The following is a 21,583-nucleotide window of genomic DNA, read 5'->3' on the forward strand; positions in this document are numbered from 1 at the left end:
ATGCCAAGTATAGTGGCTCACACTAACTGCTCAGTACGTTTTCTGTCTCCCTTTTTTTAAATCTCATTTTAAAATATTAGTCCTTTTGAAAGAAAATGGTATAATATCAAAGAACCACTGGGTAGGAAATACTAGTAAATGATCGTTAAAAATAATACTAGAGTTTGCAATCAAAACTTCCTATTATGTCTGCTCTGCAGTATGATTTGAGAGGTATAATTTCAGGTATAACATGCCTTTCCCTAATTCAAGTTCTTTTTGTAGTCTTAGTGGATGTTAACATTCAAAACCACTATTTTGAAGCATCTTGGTCCGTAGTTCTCTTCCTTTTTGAACTTTTAGTCACTAAGCACTTTTGCAAGAGGTAAAGAGCCTCTTTAGGTTTTAGTGTTTTTCATCTTTGAGAATATTAATTAGAGTGCTGTCTTCATCACATACTGAAATGGAACTATATAGCCAACTACTAAAGGTACTACTGCTAAGCAGGGATCTACTTACCACTGAAAGACTACTAATGGTCTTCCATGATATATGTAAACAGAATCTTTTGTGAATCCTTCACCACACTGAAGCTTTCTACAGTCTACTTATTCTCTCATTTTAAAAAGTTTATTCTTAACTTCTTTAGTTTTCCTGTTTGTTTTTTTAGATGCTTATGTACTCAGCCTCAAGAATATTTAGAGCCACGAATGAGGGTTCCTCTTCATTTCTCCTTCTGTTTGGTTCCTTGTTTGCTGTTGTGAATAGCATTCCTCAAAAAGATCCATCAACATGAATGATGCAAATGACCGTCCATTTTTGTGCATTATCATTTGCAAGCACAATGTGGTCTAAAGTATTCTTAAGTTCCTGACAATTAATTCTTGATGAACTTATAAGTAGCACAAAATATGTTCTTCAGAAATTACAGAACAACTGTAGTTTGAAATCTGTGTTCATGGTTGTCTGGTGTTAATATTAGAATAATGGGTAATTTAAAGAAATAGGTATTCTTTAACTTAAATTGAAATGAAGTAATATTAGCAGTTTTCTCCTTTCCCTAAAAGAATTACATGCAGGCCAGGCGCGGTGGCTCACACCTGTAATCCCAGCACTTTGGGAGGCTGAGGCGGGCAGATGACGAGGTCAGGAGATTGAGACCATCCTGGCCAACATGGTGAAACTCCGTCTCTACTAAAAATACAAAAATTAGCTGGGTATGGTGGCACGTGCCTGTAATCCCAGCCACTTGGGAGACTTGAGGCAGGAGAATTGCTTGAACCCGGGAGGCAGAGGTTGCGGTGAGCTGAGATCACACCACTGCACTCCAGCCTGGCAACATAGCGAGACTCCATCTCAAAAAATCAAAGAATTATATGTAAATAGCAGTTAATAACTCAGATTTTTAAAAAACTGATTTATTTATTTTTAGAAACAGGGTCTTGCTACGTTGCCCAGGCTGGCCTCAAACTCTTGGGCACAAGGAGTCCTCCTACCTCAGCGTCCCAAGTAGCTGGGACTATAGGCACCACCACTGTGCCCAGTTATTTTTAATTAAAACTTATGGTTTAGTTATAAATAAAGTTGACATTTTAAAAAACAGCCTAGTTTCTTGCTAGAAATACATGTTTATGTATGTGTTGTGAACATATATATGATTGTGTTTTAAAACAGATATGACCACATTCTGAAGTGGGAACTCTTCCAGCTGGCTGACCTGGATACATACCAGGGAATGCTAAAGTTGCTCTTCATGAAGGAATTGGAGCAGATTGTTAAAATGTATGAAGCATACAGACAAGCCCTTCTTACAGAGTTGGAAAACCGAAAGCAGAGACAGCAGTGGTATGCCCAACAACATGGAAAAAATTTTTGAGCTGATTTTTTTAAAAATAAAATTTAAGTTTTATAAGAGTTTTAAAATATTTTCACAGATAAAAAATTGCAAACAAGTACTCTGGTTAATAAATGCTGCTTCCTTTGTGGAAATTATGAAATTCTAACTTTACATGTATTTTGTTATTAGAAATTTTCTTTTATTGAACGAGAAAAATTAGTCTATCATTTTAAGAGCCAATATGGCAAACACTTTCAAATACTGTATATTAGGAAACTGCTTTGGTATTCTTGATGGAAAAAAATGCAGCGGAAATGTCATTATGAACAGATGTTAAATAGGAAATTATTACTTGTTAACTTTCCTACAGCAGTACCTTCTTTAAAAAAAAAAAAGAATCTGCAGTATTTTTTTAAAAAAATGTTTACTGCTCTAGTATGAAATATTGTCTGGAAAGGGATGGTTTAAATATTACCATGATGTAGTTTAAATATAAAATAGGATTTGGAACCTTATTGTGATAAGTATTTATATATGATGTATGTTTGTCTCCCCCCTCCAAAGTAAGGAACCCAGCTGGGCATCATGGCTCACGCCTGTAATCCCAGCATTTTGGGAGGCCGAGGTGGGTGGATCGCTTGAGTTCACGAGTTTAAGACCAGCCTGGGCAACATGGTAAAGCCCCATCTCTATAAAAAATACAAAAAAATTAGCCGGGTATGATGGTGTGTGCCTCTAGTCCCAGCTACTTGGGAGGCTGAGGTCAGAGGATGGCTTGAGCCCGAGAGGCAGAGGTTGCAGGGTCAAGATCGCACCACTTGCACTGCAGCCTGGGAGAGAGAGCCAGACCTTATCTCAAAAAATAAAAAATAAAAAAAACAAAACAAAGTAAGGAATCCTTTTAAAGCATGTTGAGAAAGTATTTTTTTTGGTATGAATGGGTGACGGGCCTTTTAATCTTTCAGGAATACATATAAGCATAAGTACTTAGCCTGTATTGGGAAGGTGCATGAAACTCAAAGTTGCTAACATCATCTTCCTTATTTTCCAGCCAGGGCTGTTACTGCATTTAGCATGGCTCTGATGAGACAGTGGAGTTCCTGACAGCATAGCATACTGCCTTCTGACAGACTGGGTTAAGCTACCAAAAATGACAATCAGGGATTCAAAAAAAATTTTTGGTCATTAAATCGATTGCATATTATTACTTTTTAATCTTCTAAGTATTTATCACAGGACTTTAACACCATGTATTTCCCTCCCAGTTTTTCTCCACTTTTGGTTTAATAGTTAAAACATTTTTCATAATTAGTGCTGTACATTTGATTGCAAACAAATTGGTGATACTTCTAAACTATAACTATAAATCTCTAGAATTCTGTGAATTTCAACATTATTTGAAGTAGTTCTTCAGTTATATTTACATGTGTTGTAAATATGTAAATATACTTTTAGCCTAGGAAGTCTTCCAAAATACAAACTACTCCCAGTTGGGTATCAGTGAGTTTGAGTAATTGAAAAAACGTTGACAATGTTAAGTGTTCGATTTTATATAACAAGCTTATTAAATATATTTTTGTGGAAACTAAGCGTGTGGTTTTTGAGTCCATGTTTTAGACATAGTGCTGTATTTCATTTTTCTGTTCAAAAGGCCATAGACAAAGGAATCAATATAATTGAAAGGGGTAATGAAAAGGGGTATTGAAAAATGAAAGTATGGCTAGTGGAATTTTATCACCGGGAAAAGATAATTTGCTGAACTTGTGATCAGACTTTTCTAAGATGTAAGTTTATATATCTTATGAACTCCCACACTCCTCTATCTTAATTGTTCTTTCCTGTCACTTCTTACATCATATCGCTACTTAATTACGGTGCAGCCATTTCTGTGACAGTCTTTAGAAGTTACTCTATTTTGGACCTCCTAGATAAGTATTACTTTTTTCATTAACACACTTTCCTTCTTTCTCTAAGAAGTCTGTTCAGTGAAACTCCACTAGAGATTTTAGTCATTAAGAACTAGAAGTTACCTAAAGGAATTAGCATGTTTTGTAAAATAGAAACTTAAAGTTTGTACTGATGTCAACATTAAATAAAATTCATCTTAAGTCTAAAAAAAGAGATAAACCTTCATCATTCTATATCAGCACCTCTCATTTTCAAATTCAGTAAGCATTTGTTTTTAATCTTAGGAACCAGAGTAAACTTTAATAATAGTTCACATATTAAAAGAATAAACCTATGAAGAATACATTCTTTGTGTACCAAATGAAAAAATATACAATGCAGTGAAACTCACATATACAGTGATTTTTTTGTGCATTTTTATCAAGAGGTTTATATTCTATTAAATCATGTAAAAGCAATATATAGTTTTTGATAAAGCAACTGAAGAGCTCTTAAATGTGCTTAAAAATAAGATTGTGATAGATATAAGATGATACAGATTAAATCAAGCCTGCTGAGTTATGATGCTATGTTTTAACAAATGGCTATGTGAAATAATTTAAAATTTTTTCTGTAGAAATTAAATGAGCATATCCAAACGTGGAATATCACATGATTTAATTATAACCCAGTAGTAGAATTTAGTAAATTCAAGCAGAACACGTGTACTGTTATCATAAATAGACAAATACTTTATAACAGCATTTTTGAAGAAAAATCAGGAAATTGTACATGTTAACAAAATAGTATAACCATGCATACATACATCTGCTTATTAAACACTGAAGTAAAAGAACTAATCCAGTTTGCAGTCTTCAGAGGTGTTTAGTATTTTACTCTGTTCTGATGGAAGCACTTTGAATGTTTGCATGGAGACATAAAACTGAATATTTAATTGACAATTGGTCATGCACCTGTATTTCTTAAAATTTGGATTACATTTTTTTCTTTTCTGATTGTTCAGTAGATTCCGACTTTGGTGTAGGGAAAGCTTGATGATACAGATGTCTGTGGGTTGCTGCTGCACTGTAAAGCTTGTACAAAGCCTAGAATAAAAGCATCAAGATTATAAAACATTTTATTAAACACAGATGTAAAATTTTTTGCTTTTTAGTTTATCGTACTGTATAAAATTTAGCATGTTGAATTTGAAATCTTTTTTAATCGATATATAAATTAATATCTTAAAATTCAAAAGTATTTTCAACTCCTCAATGTGTGCATTAACACTTTTGTGTGTTGACCTTTGTGGTAAATGTTTTATTCTCAAACTGTTTCCTTTTACCTTGCATACCTCTTGGAGCAGACAGCTTCTACTTTGCCCCAGGGGTGTGCTGAAAATTCAAATTGTGAATATTAGCAGTTTTAGATGAATTGTAAGACCTCATAACTTCTGATTGGCAGTAACTATTATGCATAGATAGGCTACTTGCTTTCTGGGCTTCCAGTGTTTTCCTGAGTGGGACCAATTTTATTCTCCATCATTTACTGATACAGTCATGCAGCTAAGCACATATGGTGTCCTTCCCGCAGCACAGTAGGATCCTTCACTTTACACGCTCTTGCCTTGTTTCCATGACTTAGCTAATATCTTACAAACCTTATTCAAAAACATTACCTCAGCAAGCTTTCCTCATTTAAAACTACCTCTTACTGTTCTCTGTGGGCTTTTAATGATGTTTGAATCTTAGGAGTTTTTGTGTATTGTATATTGCTTTATATAAGTGTTCATATCTTTGTTTCCTGGCCTCCTCAGCTAGTGTCTAAGATTTCATCCCCTCTGACTTTCACATACTTGACAGTCATTTACAAATGACTTGTCTGATTTAGTTCTGGAGTTTGTAAAGAGTCTTTGAATATTTTTAAAAGCTGCATAAAAGCTTGAGATCCTTTAAATAGTAATCTGTTGCCAGGAAATTCCATTAATTTTTATCATTTGTGAGTCTGTATACCTACTTTCTTTGGATCTTTTTTTTTTTTGAGTCGGAGTCTCACTCTGTCGCTCAGGCTGGAGTGCAGTGGCACGATCTTGGCTCACTGCAACCTCCTCCTCCCAGGTTCAAGCTATTCTCTTGCCTCAGCCTCCCCAGTGGCTGGGACTACAGGTGCCCGCCACCACACCTGGCTAATTTTTTGTATTTTTAGCAGAGATGGGGCTTCACCATGTTGGCCAGGCTGGTCTTAAAACTCCGGACCTAAAGTGATCTGCCCGCCTCAGTCTCCCAAAGTGCTGGGATTACAGGCGTGAGCCACCGCGCCCGTCCCTGATTTTCTTATGGCATTACGTCTGAATGGTACCATCTTCAGATCTATGAATGTATATTGGTGCAACATAGTATTGTCTTCCATTATATTCTGATTCTAAGGCATTCAATTTAATTCTAATTCTCTTAACATTTTTTTCTTAAGCTTTGATTTACAAAGTTGAAATTTGCTTTTGCTTTTTTAATGAACTTGCTTACTGAATTTTGCATAAAATAACTTCTTATTGACTTGTAAATATTAAATGGTATTTGATTCGAGGACATAATCCAATTATATGCCACAGTAAAAACTGAGGAAAGAATTATCTCTATAGTTCAAGATCAGCTTTGCTTCCTGAAGATAATTACCTAAATGATTCCAGAGTGATAATTTTTCTTAGTGCAACGGATGATTCCTTCGTGGATGCCTAGAGTCTTTTCTAAGATACGTAGTGTTGTTGCACATGTGCAGTAGGAGAAATGAACACTAACTTACAGGTCAGGCCTGAGGTCTGCCAAGAAAGAATACATACTGGCCTGGGCCCTGCTTAAAGTGGTATGTATTACTCTCAATCAAAAGCCAAAGTTAAAAACAACTTCTAAAGGTTGTAGCTACATTTAAATACCCTCCAGTAGTTACATTTCCTCAAGTTTCATAACTGCTTGCTTTACTCTGCAGTAGAGCAGTCCATTTCAGAGCTTAAGAATTTTGAAATTTTCTACACATTCATGAAACAAATACTGATGATATTCAATTCTTACAGTTTTTGTGTGTGTGTAGATCAAATCATACACGATGTCTAGAAAAAGTTAAATATTTTAAGACCATGTTAAAAATTCACAATTACAAATTTAAATGTTGGAAGTCACCAAATATTGTTCTAATCTACATAAAGACATCCTTTAAATGGCTAGTCAGTTTATACAATAAGAATGTCATGTTTACAAATACATAGCTCTGAATTTTAAAAAATTTAACTTACCTCATTTGTACTTCCCTGTGGCAAAGGCAGATTAAAAAGAAAAAAGAAAAGTATATATCCTGCTTTATTAACAGTATTATAATATTCAACTTTGCTTACAATATTAATTTGTGAGCATTTAAGAACAGAACAGATACTCCTGCAGATTTTTCAGTTTAGATTACATATTTTATCAGAATCTTTGAAGAACTCAATTCTGTATTCCTCATAGGTTTTAGCATAACATAGTCTAGGAGGGTTTTGACATTGACCTCAACCCCTCTTAAATCTTTTGTGGTTGAGGGACTATTTGAGACAGTGGCTCAGATGATCCAGTTTTTACTTCATTTCCCATTGTGCCACCACTAGTTTATCTCAGCTAAATCCTTCAAAGACACATTACAATTATGTTATAAAGTATATATAAGTATGTTCTTTTTTTTTTTTTTTGAGACAGAGCTTCACTCTTGTTGCCCAGGCTGGAGTGCTATGGTGCCATCTCGGCTCAATGCAACCTCCACCTCCTGAGTTCAAGCGATTCTCCTGCCTCAGCCTCCTGAGTAGCTGGGATTACAGGCATGCGCCACTACGACTGACTAATTTTGTATTTTTAGTAGAGACGGGGTTTCTCCATGTTGGCCAGGCTGGTCTTGAACTCCCGACCTCAGGTGATCCGCCCACTTTGGCCTCCGAAAGTGCTGAGATTACAGGCGTGAGCCACTGCACCCGGCCATAAGTATGTTCTTAATGCTGGAAGAATTGTAGCTATTACCTGCTGCCTACAGGTACAGAGACAATCTGAAGTAATCTGATACTGCTTTTGGAAGTTTTTAACTAGAAAAGAGAATGATAAGACAATTTATGATAGTGGTTCATATAGCTCCTAACAAAGCTAATGCTAATCAAATCATAGGTTGTGAATATGAGATGTTAACACAAGTGATAATTAGCTAAATAAAAGCTGTTTTCTCTTACAACTTTTAATAGATTTAACATTTTTAGAATAATAAAAAGTAGGCTGGGTGGCTCACGCCTATAATCCCAACACTTTGGAAGGCTAAGGCGGGCAGATTGCTTGAGGTCAGGAGTTCAAGACCAGCCTGGCCAACATGGTGAAACCTCGTTTCTACAAAAAATACAAAAAATTAGCTGGGGATGGTGGTGTGCACCTGTAGTCCCATCTACTCTAGAGGCTGAGGCACAAGAATTGCTTGAGCCTGGGAGGCAGAGGTTGCAGTGAGCTGAGATCACGCCACTGCACTCCAGCCTAGACGACAGAGCAAGACTGCCCCCTCACCCAAAAAAAAAAGTATATATACTACTAAATTGATGTATTTTTTTTTCTAATGCTGAAATGTTAACTGGAAAATAGTTACGTAGGACTTCACATTTTACACAGTATTATATAGTTAGTTGTTTGTATCTGGGCAGGTCATAACATTCTTGATGACTGGGGCCCAATTCCTGTTGATCTGTGTTATTTCCAACATCTATTGCAGTGGCTGGCACATGGATGACATTCAAATGTGTGCTGAATTTAGTTGTGAATTAAAAGTGTTCTTACCTGGTCCCACAGAGCTGCAGCCACCTGGTCTATTACAGCTCCCAGCTCTCGGTATTCTCCAGAGTACCGGATATATGCCCAGGTGCACAGGGTGATAAGGGTCAGTCCCATTATCATATTGCATAAGCTAGCTATGATGTCCAAACCAATGAATCCAGTCACACCAGCAATCACATATGTGATAAAGATGACTACAAACAGTGTGGCTGGGGTACGAGCTGCATGAAAGATATTTTTGCTATCATTGTGCTTGATATATTGGATGTAAAGTTCATCTATTTCACTCTCCAACTGCTGCAGGTAACGCCGGCTAAATTCTTCCCCACCCATCTTCTTCACCCCTCGGAATAGCTTCACAGATTCTTCCTTAAGTTGCAGGTGTTTGGTCTGCAAGTCATTTGGGGCCAGAAATGGTTTGTCACCACCACAAACCTGTATCAGATAGAGAAGTATTTGTTTATGCAATGCAGAGTAAAATTGGCAACTGTATCAAAATTTTTCACTTAGCTAGTTGAGTTTGTTAGAATACGTTAATAATCAGGAGGCTGCATATATGTTTTGTCAGCCCACATCTTTCCACCCTCTATCCACGAGCCATGACTATAAATGGGACTGGTATTTTATAGGTGGCTTAAAGTCATTTTAAATTTTTCTCTTTTTGACGTGGAAAATAATATCACTTAATCCAAGTCCTTCAAGATGAAAAGACGTGTGTGACACAACATGAAGTGCAAACTGAGTTCATTCACAGAATGAATCCAAATCTAAGAAAACTACATATATCCAAATTCTAGGAAATCTAACTACACTGAAGTCATTTTAACCAATGAAGTTTAATAAACAATGATCAATGCTATAAGGCTCTCAGAGTAAACTGTGAAATACACTCTTCAGCAGTTTTACTGATTTTTGTTTGAATGGAGCCAATTGAGTATTTTCTTCCAGAAACTAAGGAGTATATTAAATGTTCTTGAATCACATTTTCAATTTTTTGAAAAGTTACAAGGGTAATCTTAGTTAACCATACCATTCACTTTGGTTACAGGCGTGCCTCAGAGATAATACGTGTTTGGTTCCAGACCACTGCAATAAGCGAGTCACATGATTTTTTTATTTCCTGATTCATACAAAAGTTATGTTTACATTATATAGCAGTCTAGTAAAGTGTGCCATAGCATGTCTAAAAAACATGTACATAATTTAAAAACACTTTATTGCAAAAAAATTCTAAGGATCATCTGAGCCTTCAGCACATCAATCTTTTTGCTGGTGGAGGCTCTTGCCTCACTGTCGATGGCTGCTGACTAATCAGGGTGGTGTCGCTGAAGGTTGAGGTGGCTGTGGCAATTTCTTAAAATGTGACAACAGTAAAGTTTGCCATATTGATAGACTTCCTTTCATGAAAGATTTCTCTGTAGCCTGGGATGCCGTTTGACAGCATTTTACTCATAGTAGAACTTCTTTAAAAATTGGAGTCAATTCTCTCCAACCCTGCCAATGCTTTATTAACTAACTTTATTTCATATTTTAAAGCCCTGGAAAAGGAAAGAGTAGGGGGAAGGGGATGAAGAGAGGTTGATTAATGGGTACAAATAGGCAGAAGAAATAAGACAGTGTTCAATAGCTCAGTAGGGTGACTGTAATTAGCAATAATCTATTGTACATTTCAAAATAGCCAGAAGAGAATAATTCGAATGTTCCTAGCATAAAGAAATATTAAGGTGATAAATATCCCACTTACCCTGATTTGATCTTTACACATTATATGGATGTATCAATTTATCATATGTACTCCAAAAATATGTACATCTATTATGTGTCAATAAAAAATATTCTAAACCCTTTGTTGTCATTTCAACACTGTTCATAGCATCTTCACTAGGAGTAGATTCCACCTTCAGAAACCACTGTCTTTGCTTATCCATAGGAAGCAACTCCTTATCCATTAAGAGATTACAAAATTGAGTCACATCTTCAGGCTCCACTTTTAAGTTCTTTTACTGTTTCCACCACACCTGCACTTCCTTCCTCCACTGAAGTCTTGAACCCCCCTCAAAGTCATCCAGAAGGGTTGGTATCAACTTTTTCCACATTCTTCTTGATGTTGATATTTTTGCCTCCTATAAACCACAGATTCTCTTCATGGCATCTAGAATGGTGAATTTCTCCTGGAAGGTTTTCAATGTACTTTGCCCAGACCCATCAGAAGAATCACTATCTATGGCAGCTATAGCCTTACAAAATGTATTTCTTATTAACTTTCGAGAGTCAAAATTACTCCTTGATCCTGGGCTGCAGAATGGGTATTGTGTTAGCAGGCATGAAAACATTAATTTCCTTAAATACATCTCCATCAGCGCTCTTTGGTGAATAAGTTCATTGTCAATGAGCAGTAGTATTTTGAAAGGAATCTTTTCCTTAGTAGGTCTGAACAGTGGGCTTAAAGTATTCAGTAAACCATGCTGTAAATAGCTGTACTGTTACATAGGCTTTGTTGTTGTATTAATAGAGCACAAGCAAGAGTAGATTTACCATGATTTTTTTTTTTTTTTTTTTTTTTTTTTTGAGACTGGTCTCGCTCTGTCGCCCAGGCTGGTGGCGTGATCTCGATTCACTGCAAACTCTGCCTCCCGGGTTCACGCCATTCTCCTGCCTCAGCGTCCTGAGTGGCTGGGACTACAGGTGCCCGCCACTGCGCCCAGCTAATTTTTTTTATTTTTAGTAGAGACGGGGTTTTACCGTGGTCTCGATCTGACCTCGTGATCCACCCGCCTTGGCCTCCCAAAGTGCTGGGATTACAGGTGTGAGCCATCGTGCCCAGCCTAGCATGATTCTTAAGTGCCTAGAATTTGGGGAATAGTAAATGAACACTGGGTTCGACTTAAAGTCACCAGCTACAAGAAAGTCAGCCTGTTCTTCCAAGCTTTGAAGCCAGGCATTGACCTCTCCTCTCTAGCTGGGAAAGTCCTGGATGGCATCTTCCAATAGAAGCCTATTTCAACCACATTGAAAATCTCTGTTTAGCGTGGCCACCTTCATCAATGATCTCAGGTGGATCTTCTGGATAACTTGCTGTAGCTTCTACATCAAGATTTGCTGCTTCACCTTGCACTTTATGTTACGGAGATGGCTTCTTAAACCTCATGAACCAAAAACCTCTGCTAGCGTCCAACTTTTCTTCTGCATCTTTACCAACGCTTTCAGCATTCATAGAATTGAACAGAGTTAGGGTCTTGCTCTGGATTAGGCTTTGGTTTAAGGGCATGTTGTGGCTGTTTTGATTTTCTATCCAAACTAAAGCTTTCTCTGTGTCAGCAAAAAAGCTGTTTCACTTTTTTACAATCTGTGTGTTCACTGGAGTAGCACTTTTTTTTTTTCTTTTCTTTTCAGAGTCTCAGTCGCCCAGGCTGGAGTGCAGTGCAATGGCGCGATCTTGGCTCATTGCAACCTCTGCCTCCTGGGCTCAAGAGATTCTCCTGCCTCGGCCTCCCAAGTAACTGGGACTACGGGCGTGTGCCACTATGCCCGGCTGATTTTTGTATTTTTAGTAGAGACAGGGTTTCACCATGTTGGCCAGGCTGGTCTCAAACTCCTGACCTCAAGTGATTCACCTGCCTCAGCCTCCCAAAGTGCTAGGATTACAGGTGTAAGCCACTGGGCCCAGTCTGGAGTAGCATTTTTAATTTCCTTTAAGAACTCGTCCTTTGCATCCACAGCCTGGCTAGCTATTTGGTGCAAAGGCCTAGCTTTTGGCCTATGTCAGCTTTTCATATGCTTTCCTCACTAAGCTTAGTCATTTCTAGCTTTTGATTTAAAGTGAGAGATGTGTCTCTTTGAACTTCAACACTTAGAGGCCATTGTAGGGTTATTAATTGGCCTAATTTCAATATTGTTGTCCCTCAGGTAAAAGAAAGGACTGCAGAGAGGGAGGGATGGGGGAACTGCTGGTTGATGGAGCAGTCAGAAAACACATTTATCGATTAAGTTCACCATCTTATAAGAGCACAGTTAATGGCACTCCGAAACAATTACAATTACAGTAGTAACATCAGCAATCACTGATCACAGGTCGCCATAACAGATATAATAATGAAAAAGTTTGAAAAATTGTGAGAATTATCAAAATATGACACAGACATGAAGTGAGCACATGCTGTTGTAGAAAGGGCGTCAATAGACTTGCTTCACATAGGGTTGCCAGCAACCTTCAATTTGTAAAGAGTGCAAGAAAGGGAAGCTCAACAAAATGAGGTATGTATGCCTGCATTTGAGATTTAACTACATCAAGAATTCTTTCATTCTGATTGTCCTTATAAACAATGCCACTCCATATACTACATTTTCCTTGATTCTAAGACTTTAATTTGAATGCAATTTTAATTTCATAACATTTTGTTTTTTGAGACAGATTCTTGCTCTGTTGCCCAGGCTGGAGTGCAGTGGCACAATCTCGGCTCACTTCAAGCTCCACTTCCCTGGTTCAAGCAATTACCCTGCCTCAGCCTCCCAAGTAGCTGGGATTACAGGTGCGTGCCACCACGCCTGGCTAATTTTTTTTTGTATTTTTAGTAGAGACAGGGTTTCACCATGTTGGCCAGACTGGTCTCAAACTCCTGACCTCAGGCAATCCACCTGCCTCAGCCTCCCAAAGTGCTGGGATTACAGGCGTGAGCCACTGCACCCAGCCTAATTTCATAACATTTTCAAGAGAAAATAATATCTATCACAGTAGTACATATACACAATAATTATTAGATCCATCCTAATTTGGAGTGTTAAAATGAGGAAATGTAATAAATAGAAATATTGGCCCTTACGGTTTTTTTTTTTTTTCCTAAAAGCTTTCATCTTTAAGAGAAATACCAAAATTGTGGAATGTAAGGAGGTGTAGTGGCGAGGGTACCACATGCTATTTTAGCTACTAGATTTTATAAATAGTGGAAAGACCTGGCACCCCCCCCCCAATATGTGAATAGGGATATATTACAGAGAGAGACAACTCATTTAAAATGCCTTTAAAATTGCGCACACGATGTTTTTTAAAAATATTTCAGGAATATAATAAATAGACATGTGATACAGGCTGAGAAAAAGGTCAAAGCCACCTCATTGCCTGTGTGTACAGTGTAACATGGAAGAAAAAAGAGAATGAGTTGCATGAAGAATACTGGTTTTGTTTAAGACAGCATTTAAAATATTTAATTCTTACCTCTTCCATTTTTTTGTTGTATGTGTCCTTGGCAGTTGCTACGGCTGCTAAATTGTTAGCTTCTGCTGTGGCCTTTGGACAAAGTACAAAATATGATGTAAAATGCAGTTCATATTGATTAAACTTACACAGGCAGTTCACATTTCAGAGCATCATGTGCAAGAAATGTGCAAGAAACCAAAGTCCTCAAAATAATTTAAAACTGTTACAATATTTCTACTACATTTTAAAAATTAGTAAAAAAGTTTCAAAAACACATAAACAGATTTTTACTCAATACACAATACTTCTAAAATGAATTTTCATTTGGAAGAGTTTTCCTCTCAAAAAATATTTTTTAGCCTGTCATTAAATGCTGGGAAGAAAAAAAATCTATAAACCTAAACTCATGGGGAATAATACATAGTACATTTTATAAATACTAATATACACAAGTGTATCTAAGGACTGCTGCTGATAGAAGAGTGTATCACTGATAACAAAAAGGAACTATTAAGAACTTACATTTTAAAAATATATAAGGAAACTACTTTCTCCCTTTTTAAAATTTATTTATTTTTTATTCTTATTTTTTTTGAGACTGAGTCTTGCTCTGTTGCCCAGGCTGGAGTGCAATGGTGCGATCTCGGCTCACTGCAACCTCCACCTCCTGGGTTCAAGCAATTCTCCTGCCTCAGCCTCCCACGTAGCTGGGACTACAGGCTTGCGCCACCACGCCCAGCTAATTTTTGTATTTTTAGTAGAGACAGGGTTTCACCATGTTGGCCAGGCTCGTCTCGATCTCTTGACCTCGTGATCTGCCGGCCTCGGCCTCCCAAAGTGCTGGGATTACAGGCATGGCCACCACGCCTGGCCAAAATTTATTGACTTATTTTTTAGATATGAGGTCTCACTATGTTGCCCAGGCTGGACTCAAACTCCTGGGCTCAAGTGATCCTCCTGCCTCAGCCTCCTGAGTAGCTGGTCCTACAGGCACATGCCACTGTGCCTGGCTCATTTTAAAAAAATGTTTGTGGAGACCAGTTGTTTAAAACTTGGACCTGCTTTTCTACTGTGTGTTACATGTGTGAATCTAAATCATAATATAAGACTGTTTTCTAAACAAATTTAGTGCAAAGAGAATGAAAACCCTTTGGTATAAAGTGTTTGTGTCTCAACACAAGTGAGGCTGCAATATGTTTATGTGAAAAATGTTTAGATGAACACATAAATAGGTAAAGTTATTAGGCAAATAATCTTCCAATAAATTATTCTGTCTAATATTGTTATTTGGTAATTTCTGACAGCCAGAAATCTTAGCCTTAGTCACGTGTTTTAAAACATGCCTCCTCATTAATAAATACCTGTAACATGGATTTGGGATGCGGTAATTCTTCACCTTGATAGATCTTTATATAAGCCTAAAAAAAAAAAGAAAAAGATTCATGTTCAAGCAATTCCATTCAATATTTCCTCTAATTCTATGAAATTGCATTCTAAGCTCGACATTTCAAAAAATATTTTCAGGAACTTATAACTATTTTATCTTTCTCATACTTAAATTGTCTTTTTTCTTAGTTCATGTTGTTTCCCTTTCCTGAAATGCCTTTTTCAAACATCTCCGTCTGCCAATCTGGCCCTTCTTAAAGGCTCAACTCAATGCAACTCCCTTTAAAATGTTCTTAGACCCCTCTGCCGGGAGTAACCGCCCCTTTTCAGTTACCCACTGGAATCTGTACCCTGATGATGTCATAAGCTTTATGGAACAGACCCTCGTGAAGGTCCTGAATCTCCTACCAAATTGTAAGCACCTCCACAGTGTTACACGCAGTAAAAATTCATATTTTAGATTAATAACATGGCATTTATTGCTGACAATCATGAAGGTAAACAGATCACACAGAACCTATATGATAGCATATTAAATGACAAAACATGAATTTTAAAAATTGAAATTTTAGTCCTTGGAGCATCAGTCCACAATTGGGTTGGGAACTGAAATTCTCCAGGATATATATGGGTTGGTAAAAAGTATTCAGTGCTATCTAAGGAAGGTAAACAGGTAAATGCAAATTTAAAATAATTCCACTTCATATTGGCTCTTGGTGCAGAGAGTAAGAAATGGGGAAGTATTTTCTTCAGTAGGAAGGTATCCCCTTGGGGAAAATCTTCAGAATTATGAAGGTAAAATTCAGAATAGATCATGGACCCTGGGAAACACCCCATCCCCCCAAAAGACTTTTCCAACTCTTACATTCATATTTCAAAATACAGTTCCCTCAAGATAAAAGGGGACAATAAAGTTACCTATATGTGGTTTCCTCAAAAGAATAATTTCAGAAAGTAAGCTTTCTGAAAGATTTTGAAAAAGCTTTTTAAAAAGGATTTCTAAAATCCTTTCTATAGATTCCTCGTACCTTTGCTCCCGTATTATAGGGTCTATAATTTTTGTTTATAGGAATTATGATCCAATATATGTCAAATCTAAGTACTCACAAATGCTCTAGAAATGAGAGTGATACCTTGAAGTACTCCACCAGACCCCGGCAGGTGATTTTATTCCCATTGATCTCTTTAATATCTAGGCTCTCGGGACTCAGTAGCCAAGGAATCAGTATTTTCAAGTTTTTGATGAATTCATCATCTATTTCTACAAGTAAAAGCAAATCCATTATTATTTTTGGAATCCTTCCCAGTCCTCCATGCCACAGAATAAAACATCCTTTGATCTCCCCCATTTCCTCCCCAGTGATAATGCCATCACTCACTTCCCCATCACTTAAGCAACTCCTGAAACCTGCTCTTCTCACAGTGAATGATTCTCCTTGCCCAAATTTCCACTCCCGTTTCATATGTATCTTGTCTTCCACCTATAAGTTAGCTTTCTTGATATTATAAGTTAGCTTGCTTGATTTTACATGTATGCTTTGTATGTAGCCCATTATATAACCAGTTCAAGTTTTGTTTTTGCTTTTTTGTTTGTTTGTTTGTTTTGAAATGAAGTCTTGCTCTGTCACCCAGGCTAGAGTGCAGTGGTGCAATCTCAGCTCACTGCAACCTCTGCCTCCTGGGTTCAAGCAATTCTCCTGCCTCAGCCTCCTGAGTAGCTGGGACTACAGGCACACACCACTATGCCCAGCTAATTTTTATATTTTTAGTAGAGGGGGGGGGGTTTCACCATGTTGGCCAGGATGGTCTTGATCTCTTGATCTCATGATCCGCCCGCCTCGGCCTCCCAAAGTGCTGGGATTACAGGCATGAGCCACTGCGCCCAGCCATAACCAGTTCATGTTTTAAGTCTTGTTTGTGGTTTTATATATATAGGCTCATAAATTTTTATGATTAAGCCAGATTTTTACTGGCTTATTATAATGCATTCCCTCCAGAAAATGTATCCAAAAATTGCTCCGTGCATAGCGTGCCCACCTTCTAAGAACTGTACAAAACTGGGTAAGCTGTGGTAACTGGACTGCAGAGTTCAAAAAGATAGTGACAATGATGCTACCTCTAGTGGTGGAACTCAGCAACACAAAACAGCAAGAAAAGGCCACTTACGCAGATGAGAGGTAGTATGAGTATGTAGCTGTCATGTTTGATATAATTGATTACACATAACCCAAGCTGTAGCAGTAGGTTAAAGCTTAACATTACAGACTTAGCAAAGTAATATAGAAAACAGACAACCAGAGAAGTCTTCTGAACACAGGGATAATTTCTTAAATTGTTATTTCAAATATATGGAAAAATTGGGGCTGGGTGCAGTGGCTCCCGCCTGTAATCCCAGCACTTTGGGAGGCCGAGGCAGGTGGATCATTTGAGGTCAGGAGTTTGAGACCAGCCTGGCCAACGTGGTGAAATCCTGTCTCTATTAAGATATAAAAATTAGCTGTACATGGCCGGGTACAGTGGCTCACGCCTGTAATCCCAGCACTTTGGGAGGCTGAGGCGGGTGGATCATGAGGTCAGGAGATCGACACCATCCTGGCTAACACGGTGAAACCCTACCTCTACTAAAAATAAAAATAAAAAAAATTAGCCGGGCGTGGTGGCACATGCCTGTAGTCCCAGCTACTCCGGAGGCTGAGGCAGGGGAATCGCTTGAACCCGGGAGGCAGAGGTTGCTGTGAGCCGAGATCGCGCCACTGCACTCCAGCTTAGGTGACAGAGGGAGACTCCGTCTCAAAAAAAAAAAATTAGCTGTACATTGTGGCACATGCCTGTAGTCCCAGCTACTCGGAAGGCTGAGGCAGGAGAATCGCTTGAACCCGGGAGGCGGAGGTTGCAGTGAGCCGAGATTGTGCCACTGCACTCCAGCCTGTGCGACAGAGCAAGACCCTGTCTCAATAAAAAAAAAAAAATATACACACACACACACACACATTATATATGTATATATATGGAAAAATACACATACTATGTAAAAAAGCAAGACCTGTCCAGTGACTTGCTTGGTTTCTAAGTAAATTCAGTAACTGCCTGTAATTTTTAAAAATCTAAATTTTAGCAGAGTTACTGAGTTTTCAGGCTTTGGGGTTGGTGATTTTGAAGGCCTTAAAGATTCAAACCTTAAGACTGTGTTTGCATGTTCCCTGTTATTATAGCCCCAGTTATAACATTGGGGCTATATTGAAATACTATTTTATGTTAGAATTTGTTTTCTTTACTTCTTTTATAACACACGCAAGCATGATGCTAGATATCTTTCAAAGTTATTTTGTTTCATGTTTTGTTTCACTTTGAAATTCTAGTGACCATTATTTATAGGTACTTGTGGTGGAGTTTATTCAAACTTATTTTGCTGTTTGCATTGTACCAGTTTTCACTGATAATTTTGCTTTGTACTATATATAGATTTATCATTGTGGTTTGCTTTTTAGTTATTAGTATTCACTGGAATACAATACTGATATTTGTATTTATGTTACCACGTTCCTGTTTTGTGTTTTATTGCCTGCCATGTATCTGTATTCACTAACACTAATAGGTTTCTTTTTTGCTATATGATTTTACATTTTTTCATCTTTAGTAGAATATTACTATACATCTAGAATGTATGAATTCTTCAGTTTCTGAATAAAACAAAGTTTTCTTCTTATAAAACCACTTTAAAATCACTTTCAAAACTTGTATATAAATTTCTGCCCCCAAACGTTCCTTATACAATTGGAATGGAATAAGATACAACTGTGTGTTAATGCACCAGCAGGTGTGGTAATTAATTATCATTAAAGTAACCAGCATCTAACCACACAGTTGTATTAAAAATGTGTCTGAAGATGGCAGTAGCCATCTTTGTTCTCACTGGAACCACTGCTAGGTATTCCAATTTGGGATTCAGAAAATAAGAACAATATATTCATAACATACATAGGTGGTGAGCTCTTGCTAATGTTAGTTGAACACAGTAAAGACATGAACCAGAAAATCTGCAAACCAGTTCAAATCGATTTGCAGAGGGGCATTAATAAGCTTTGGCCTTGCAAGTGTTCAATTAATATATATGAATAGCTGATTCAGAATTATGTTCAGTAATTTTTTCCACAAGGGTAAAATCTTCCAAGGACTTTAGGGGCTTGGTCAAAGTGGTGGTTACCTGACACAATAATTGAGAATATGACGTATGCTTTATAAGAACTCCACAGGGCAGATGCACTAGTATAGTATTGCTGTATAAATTAACAAAGGAAGATATTTTCTCAGGATTTCCTGATTCTGACAAGTGACTGGAAACACACATTTGACTATGCATTCTCAAGTCTAACTGCAGCTGCTAAGGAAGCAGCTCCACATCTTATAACGTGGCTACCTGCCCATTCTACATATGGTACTATAACGCATAGCAACCTCAAAAAAAAAAAAAAGGATAACTTCTTGTTATTTAAAAAATTGTATTTGCTATGCTAGAGTAGGTATTCAGTAAGCACCCAATAAAAGCTGGTTGAATGAAGCATGAATGAATGTGATTCAGTGCCTTTAATCTTTTTCATTTCCTTTTGGGAAGTTCTTAAATTAATAGTAGTTAAATTTAATCATAGTATTATCAGTTTTTAATAACACTAGAAATAGGTAAGACAATAATAATTGCAATACTTTGAGGGACCATGAACAAATAGTTATTATAACAATGATTACTAATGATAATGAGCTAGAAAGTTATTTCTGTGTGTGAAAGAGTATATGAGAAACTATTATCAAAGAACAACTTTTGCATAATTGTTTATTCAGAGACTTTTCTTCACCAGAGGCAACCCCTGAGATGCCAGCCCTCTGGAGACATCACAGTCAGCTGACAAGACATCCTGGATAGAAATCACACCAAATTGTAAGATTCAGGGTGGGATAGAAAAATAATGTAGATAGCAGACTTTCAAAACTGCCCAAAGAAACACGGAGGCAAAGTACGACATTTCTGCACACAAGAGGGCTTTAGCAGCAGTCTTGTAAGATATAAAAGTCTCATTAAAATTGAACTTTTATGGAAATTGAAGCTGCCTTTCACTTCTCTTTTCCCTAGGCAAGCCACTTTGGTAAACTCATAACTTATAGTTAGCTGTAAACCAATTGTGTAGGTCAATATATGCATAGAAGTGAATAAAATTTGATGGAGAACAAATGTCTTAAAAAGTGGGATTCTGGCAAAGCATGGTGGCTTATGCCTGTAATTTATCACTTGAGGCCAGGAGTTCAAGACCAGCCTGGGCAGCATAGTGAAAACCCCATCTCTGCAAAATAAATAAATAAATAATTAAATAAATAACCGGGCATGGTGGCACACTCCTGTAGTCCTATTTGGGAGGCTGAAGCAGGAGGATTGTGTGAGCTCAATAGTTCAAGGCTGCAGTGAGCTATGATCGCACCGCTGCACTCCAGCCTGAGAGACAGAGCAAGACCCCATCTCTAAAAAAATAATAATTGGCTGGGTGTGGTGGCTCACACCTGTAATCCCAACATTTTGGGAGGTCAAGATAGGAGGATTGATTGAACCCAGAAGTTTGAGACCATCCCTGGAAGCACAGCAAGACCTCATCTCTTCAAAGAATTTTAAAAATAAATTAGCTGCACATGGTGCTGTGTGCCTTTAGTCCTAGCTACTTGGGAGGCTAAGGCAAAAGCATGGCTGGAGGCCAGGAGTTCAAGGTTGCAGTGAGCTAGGATCACACCTCTGCACTCCAGCCTGGGCCACAGAGTGAGACCCTGTCTCTAAAGATAAAAAATAAAAATAATAAGTAGGATTCTGCATTTGCATGATTTGTCGTAAACTCTCTCCCTGAGCTCTTTCATTGCAAAATGTATCAGTTAATCTAAGAGCTGTAGCTGTATACTGCAGTAATGGAACAAGCCACAGTAATTTTTAGTTCCAATAAAGGACTGTTGTTGAAGGCACACCCCTCCTCTGCCTGTTTATGTCTCCCAACTCCAGAGAAGAAAGAGAAGCTTTCTCTTTATGTAAGAAGCCTTTCTTTATGTAATTTATTCAAAACACATTAAAGCCATTAGGTAATTGCACAATACTGAGATCTGTGCATCCACTAGTGGGTTGGAATTCATAAGTGTGACAGTGAAATTATAGGAGCCTGTCATCCATATGTACCATATGCTTAGTGCTATCTAGTCTGTTGTATAAAAGTAAGGTAAAATGTATATAAGCACCATGCTGATTAATGATTGAGAAATTTGGTATTGTATTTATGGTACTAACTGCCAAAGTTAAATATAAGGTGTCTGAGAGTAAATGTCATGGGTGCAGGGACAAAAATAATTCATTTGCTTTTCAAATCTGCCAGTTTCATAAAACTGGATACAAGTTATATTGCCCTTTCTTTAATTTTAAATCCCTCCGACAACAATTGTGCTGAAAAGCTT

General features: G+C 37.5%; 2 protein-coding genes across 5 annotated transcripts in view; one reads left to right on the top strand and one right to left on the bottom strand.

Moving 5' to 3' along the window:
- Nucleotides 1-3,401, top strand: part of SAV1 (salvador family WW domain containing protein 1) — a 35,741-nt gene extending 32,340 nt beyond the window's left edge. Inside the window, exons 5-6 of one of the 2 annotated variants that reach the window (XM_058429932.1) lie at nucleotides 1,654-1,824; nucleotides 2,868-3,401. In XM_058429932.1, coding sequence (XP_058285915.1) covers nucleotides 1,654-1,824; nucleotides 2,868-2,889 — 193 coding nt within the window. In that variant the 3' untranslated portion in view covers nucleotides 2,890-3,401. Of the gene's footprint in view, nucleotides 1-1,653 lie in introns of both variants that reach the window. The other variant, XM_032179204.2, reaches the window with a different exon arrangement.
- Nucleotides 3,402-4,123: 722 nt separating this feature from the next.
- Nucleotides 4,124-21,583, bottom strand: part of ATL1 (atlastin GTPase 1) — a 107,737-nt gene continuing 90,277 nt past the window's right edge. For 2 of the 3 annotated variants that reach the window (XM_032179203.2, XM_032179202.2), the window contains 6 exons: nucleotides 16,243-16,370; nucleotides 15,085-15,141; nucleotides 13,742-13,813; nucleotides 8,533-8,964; nucleotides 6,990-7,004; nucleotides 4,124-4,809 (listed from right to left, as the gene is read on the bottom strand). In XM_032179203.2, coding sequence (XP_032035094.1) covers nucleotides 4,699-4,809; nucleotides 6,990-7,004; nucleotides 8,533-8,964; nucleotides 13,742-13,813; nucleotides 15,085-15,141; nucleotides 16,243-16,370 — 815 coding nt within the window. In that variant the 3' untranslated portion in view covers nucleotides 4,124-4,698. The remainder of the gene's footprint in view (nucleotides 4,810-6,989; nucleotides 7,005-8,532; nucleotides 8,965-13,741; nucleotides 13,814-15,084; nucleotides 15,142-16,242; nucleotides 16,371-21,583) is intronic. The other variant, XM_058429931.1, reaches the window with a different exon arrangement.

This window comes from Hylobates moloch, unplaced genomic scaffold (genome assembly GCF_009828535.3).
Source record: "Hylobates moloch isolate HMO894 unplaced genomic scaffold, HMol_V3 SCAFFOLD_16, whole genome shotgun sequence".
NCBI classification, from domain to species: Eukaryota; Metazoa; Chordata; class Mammalia; order Primates; family Hylobatidae; genus Hylobates; species Hylobates moloch.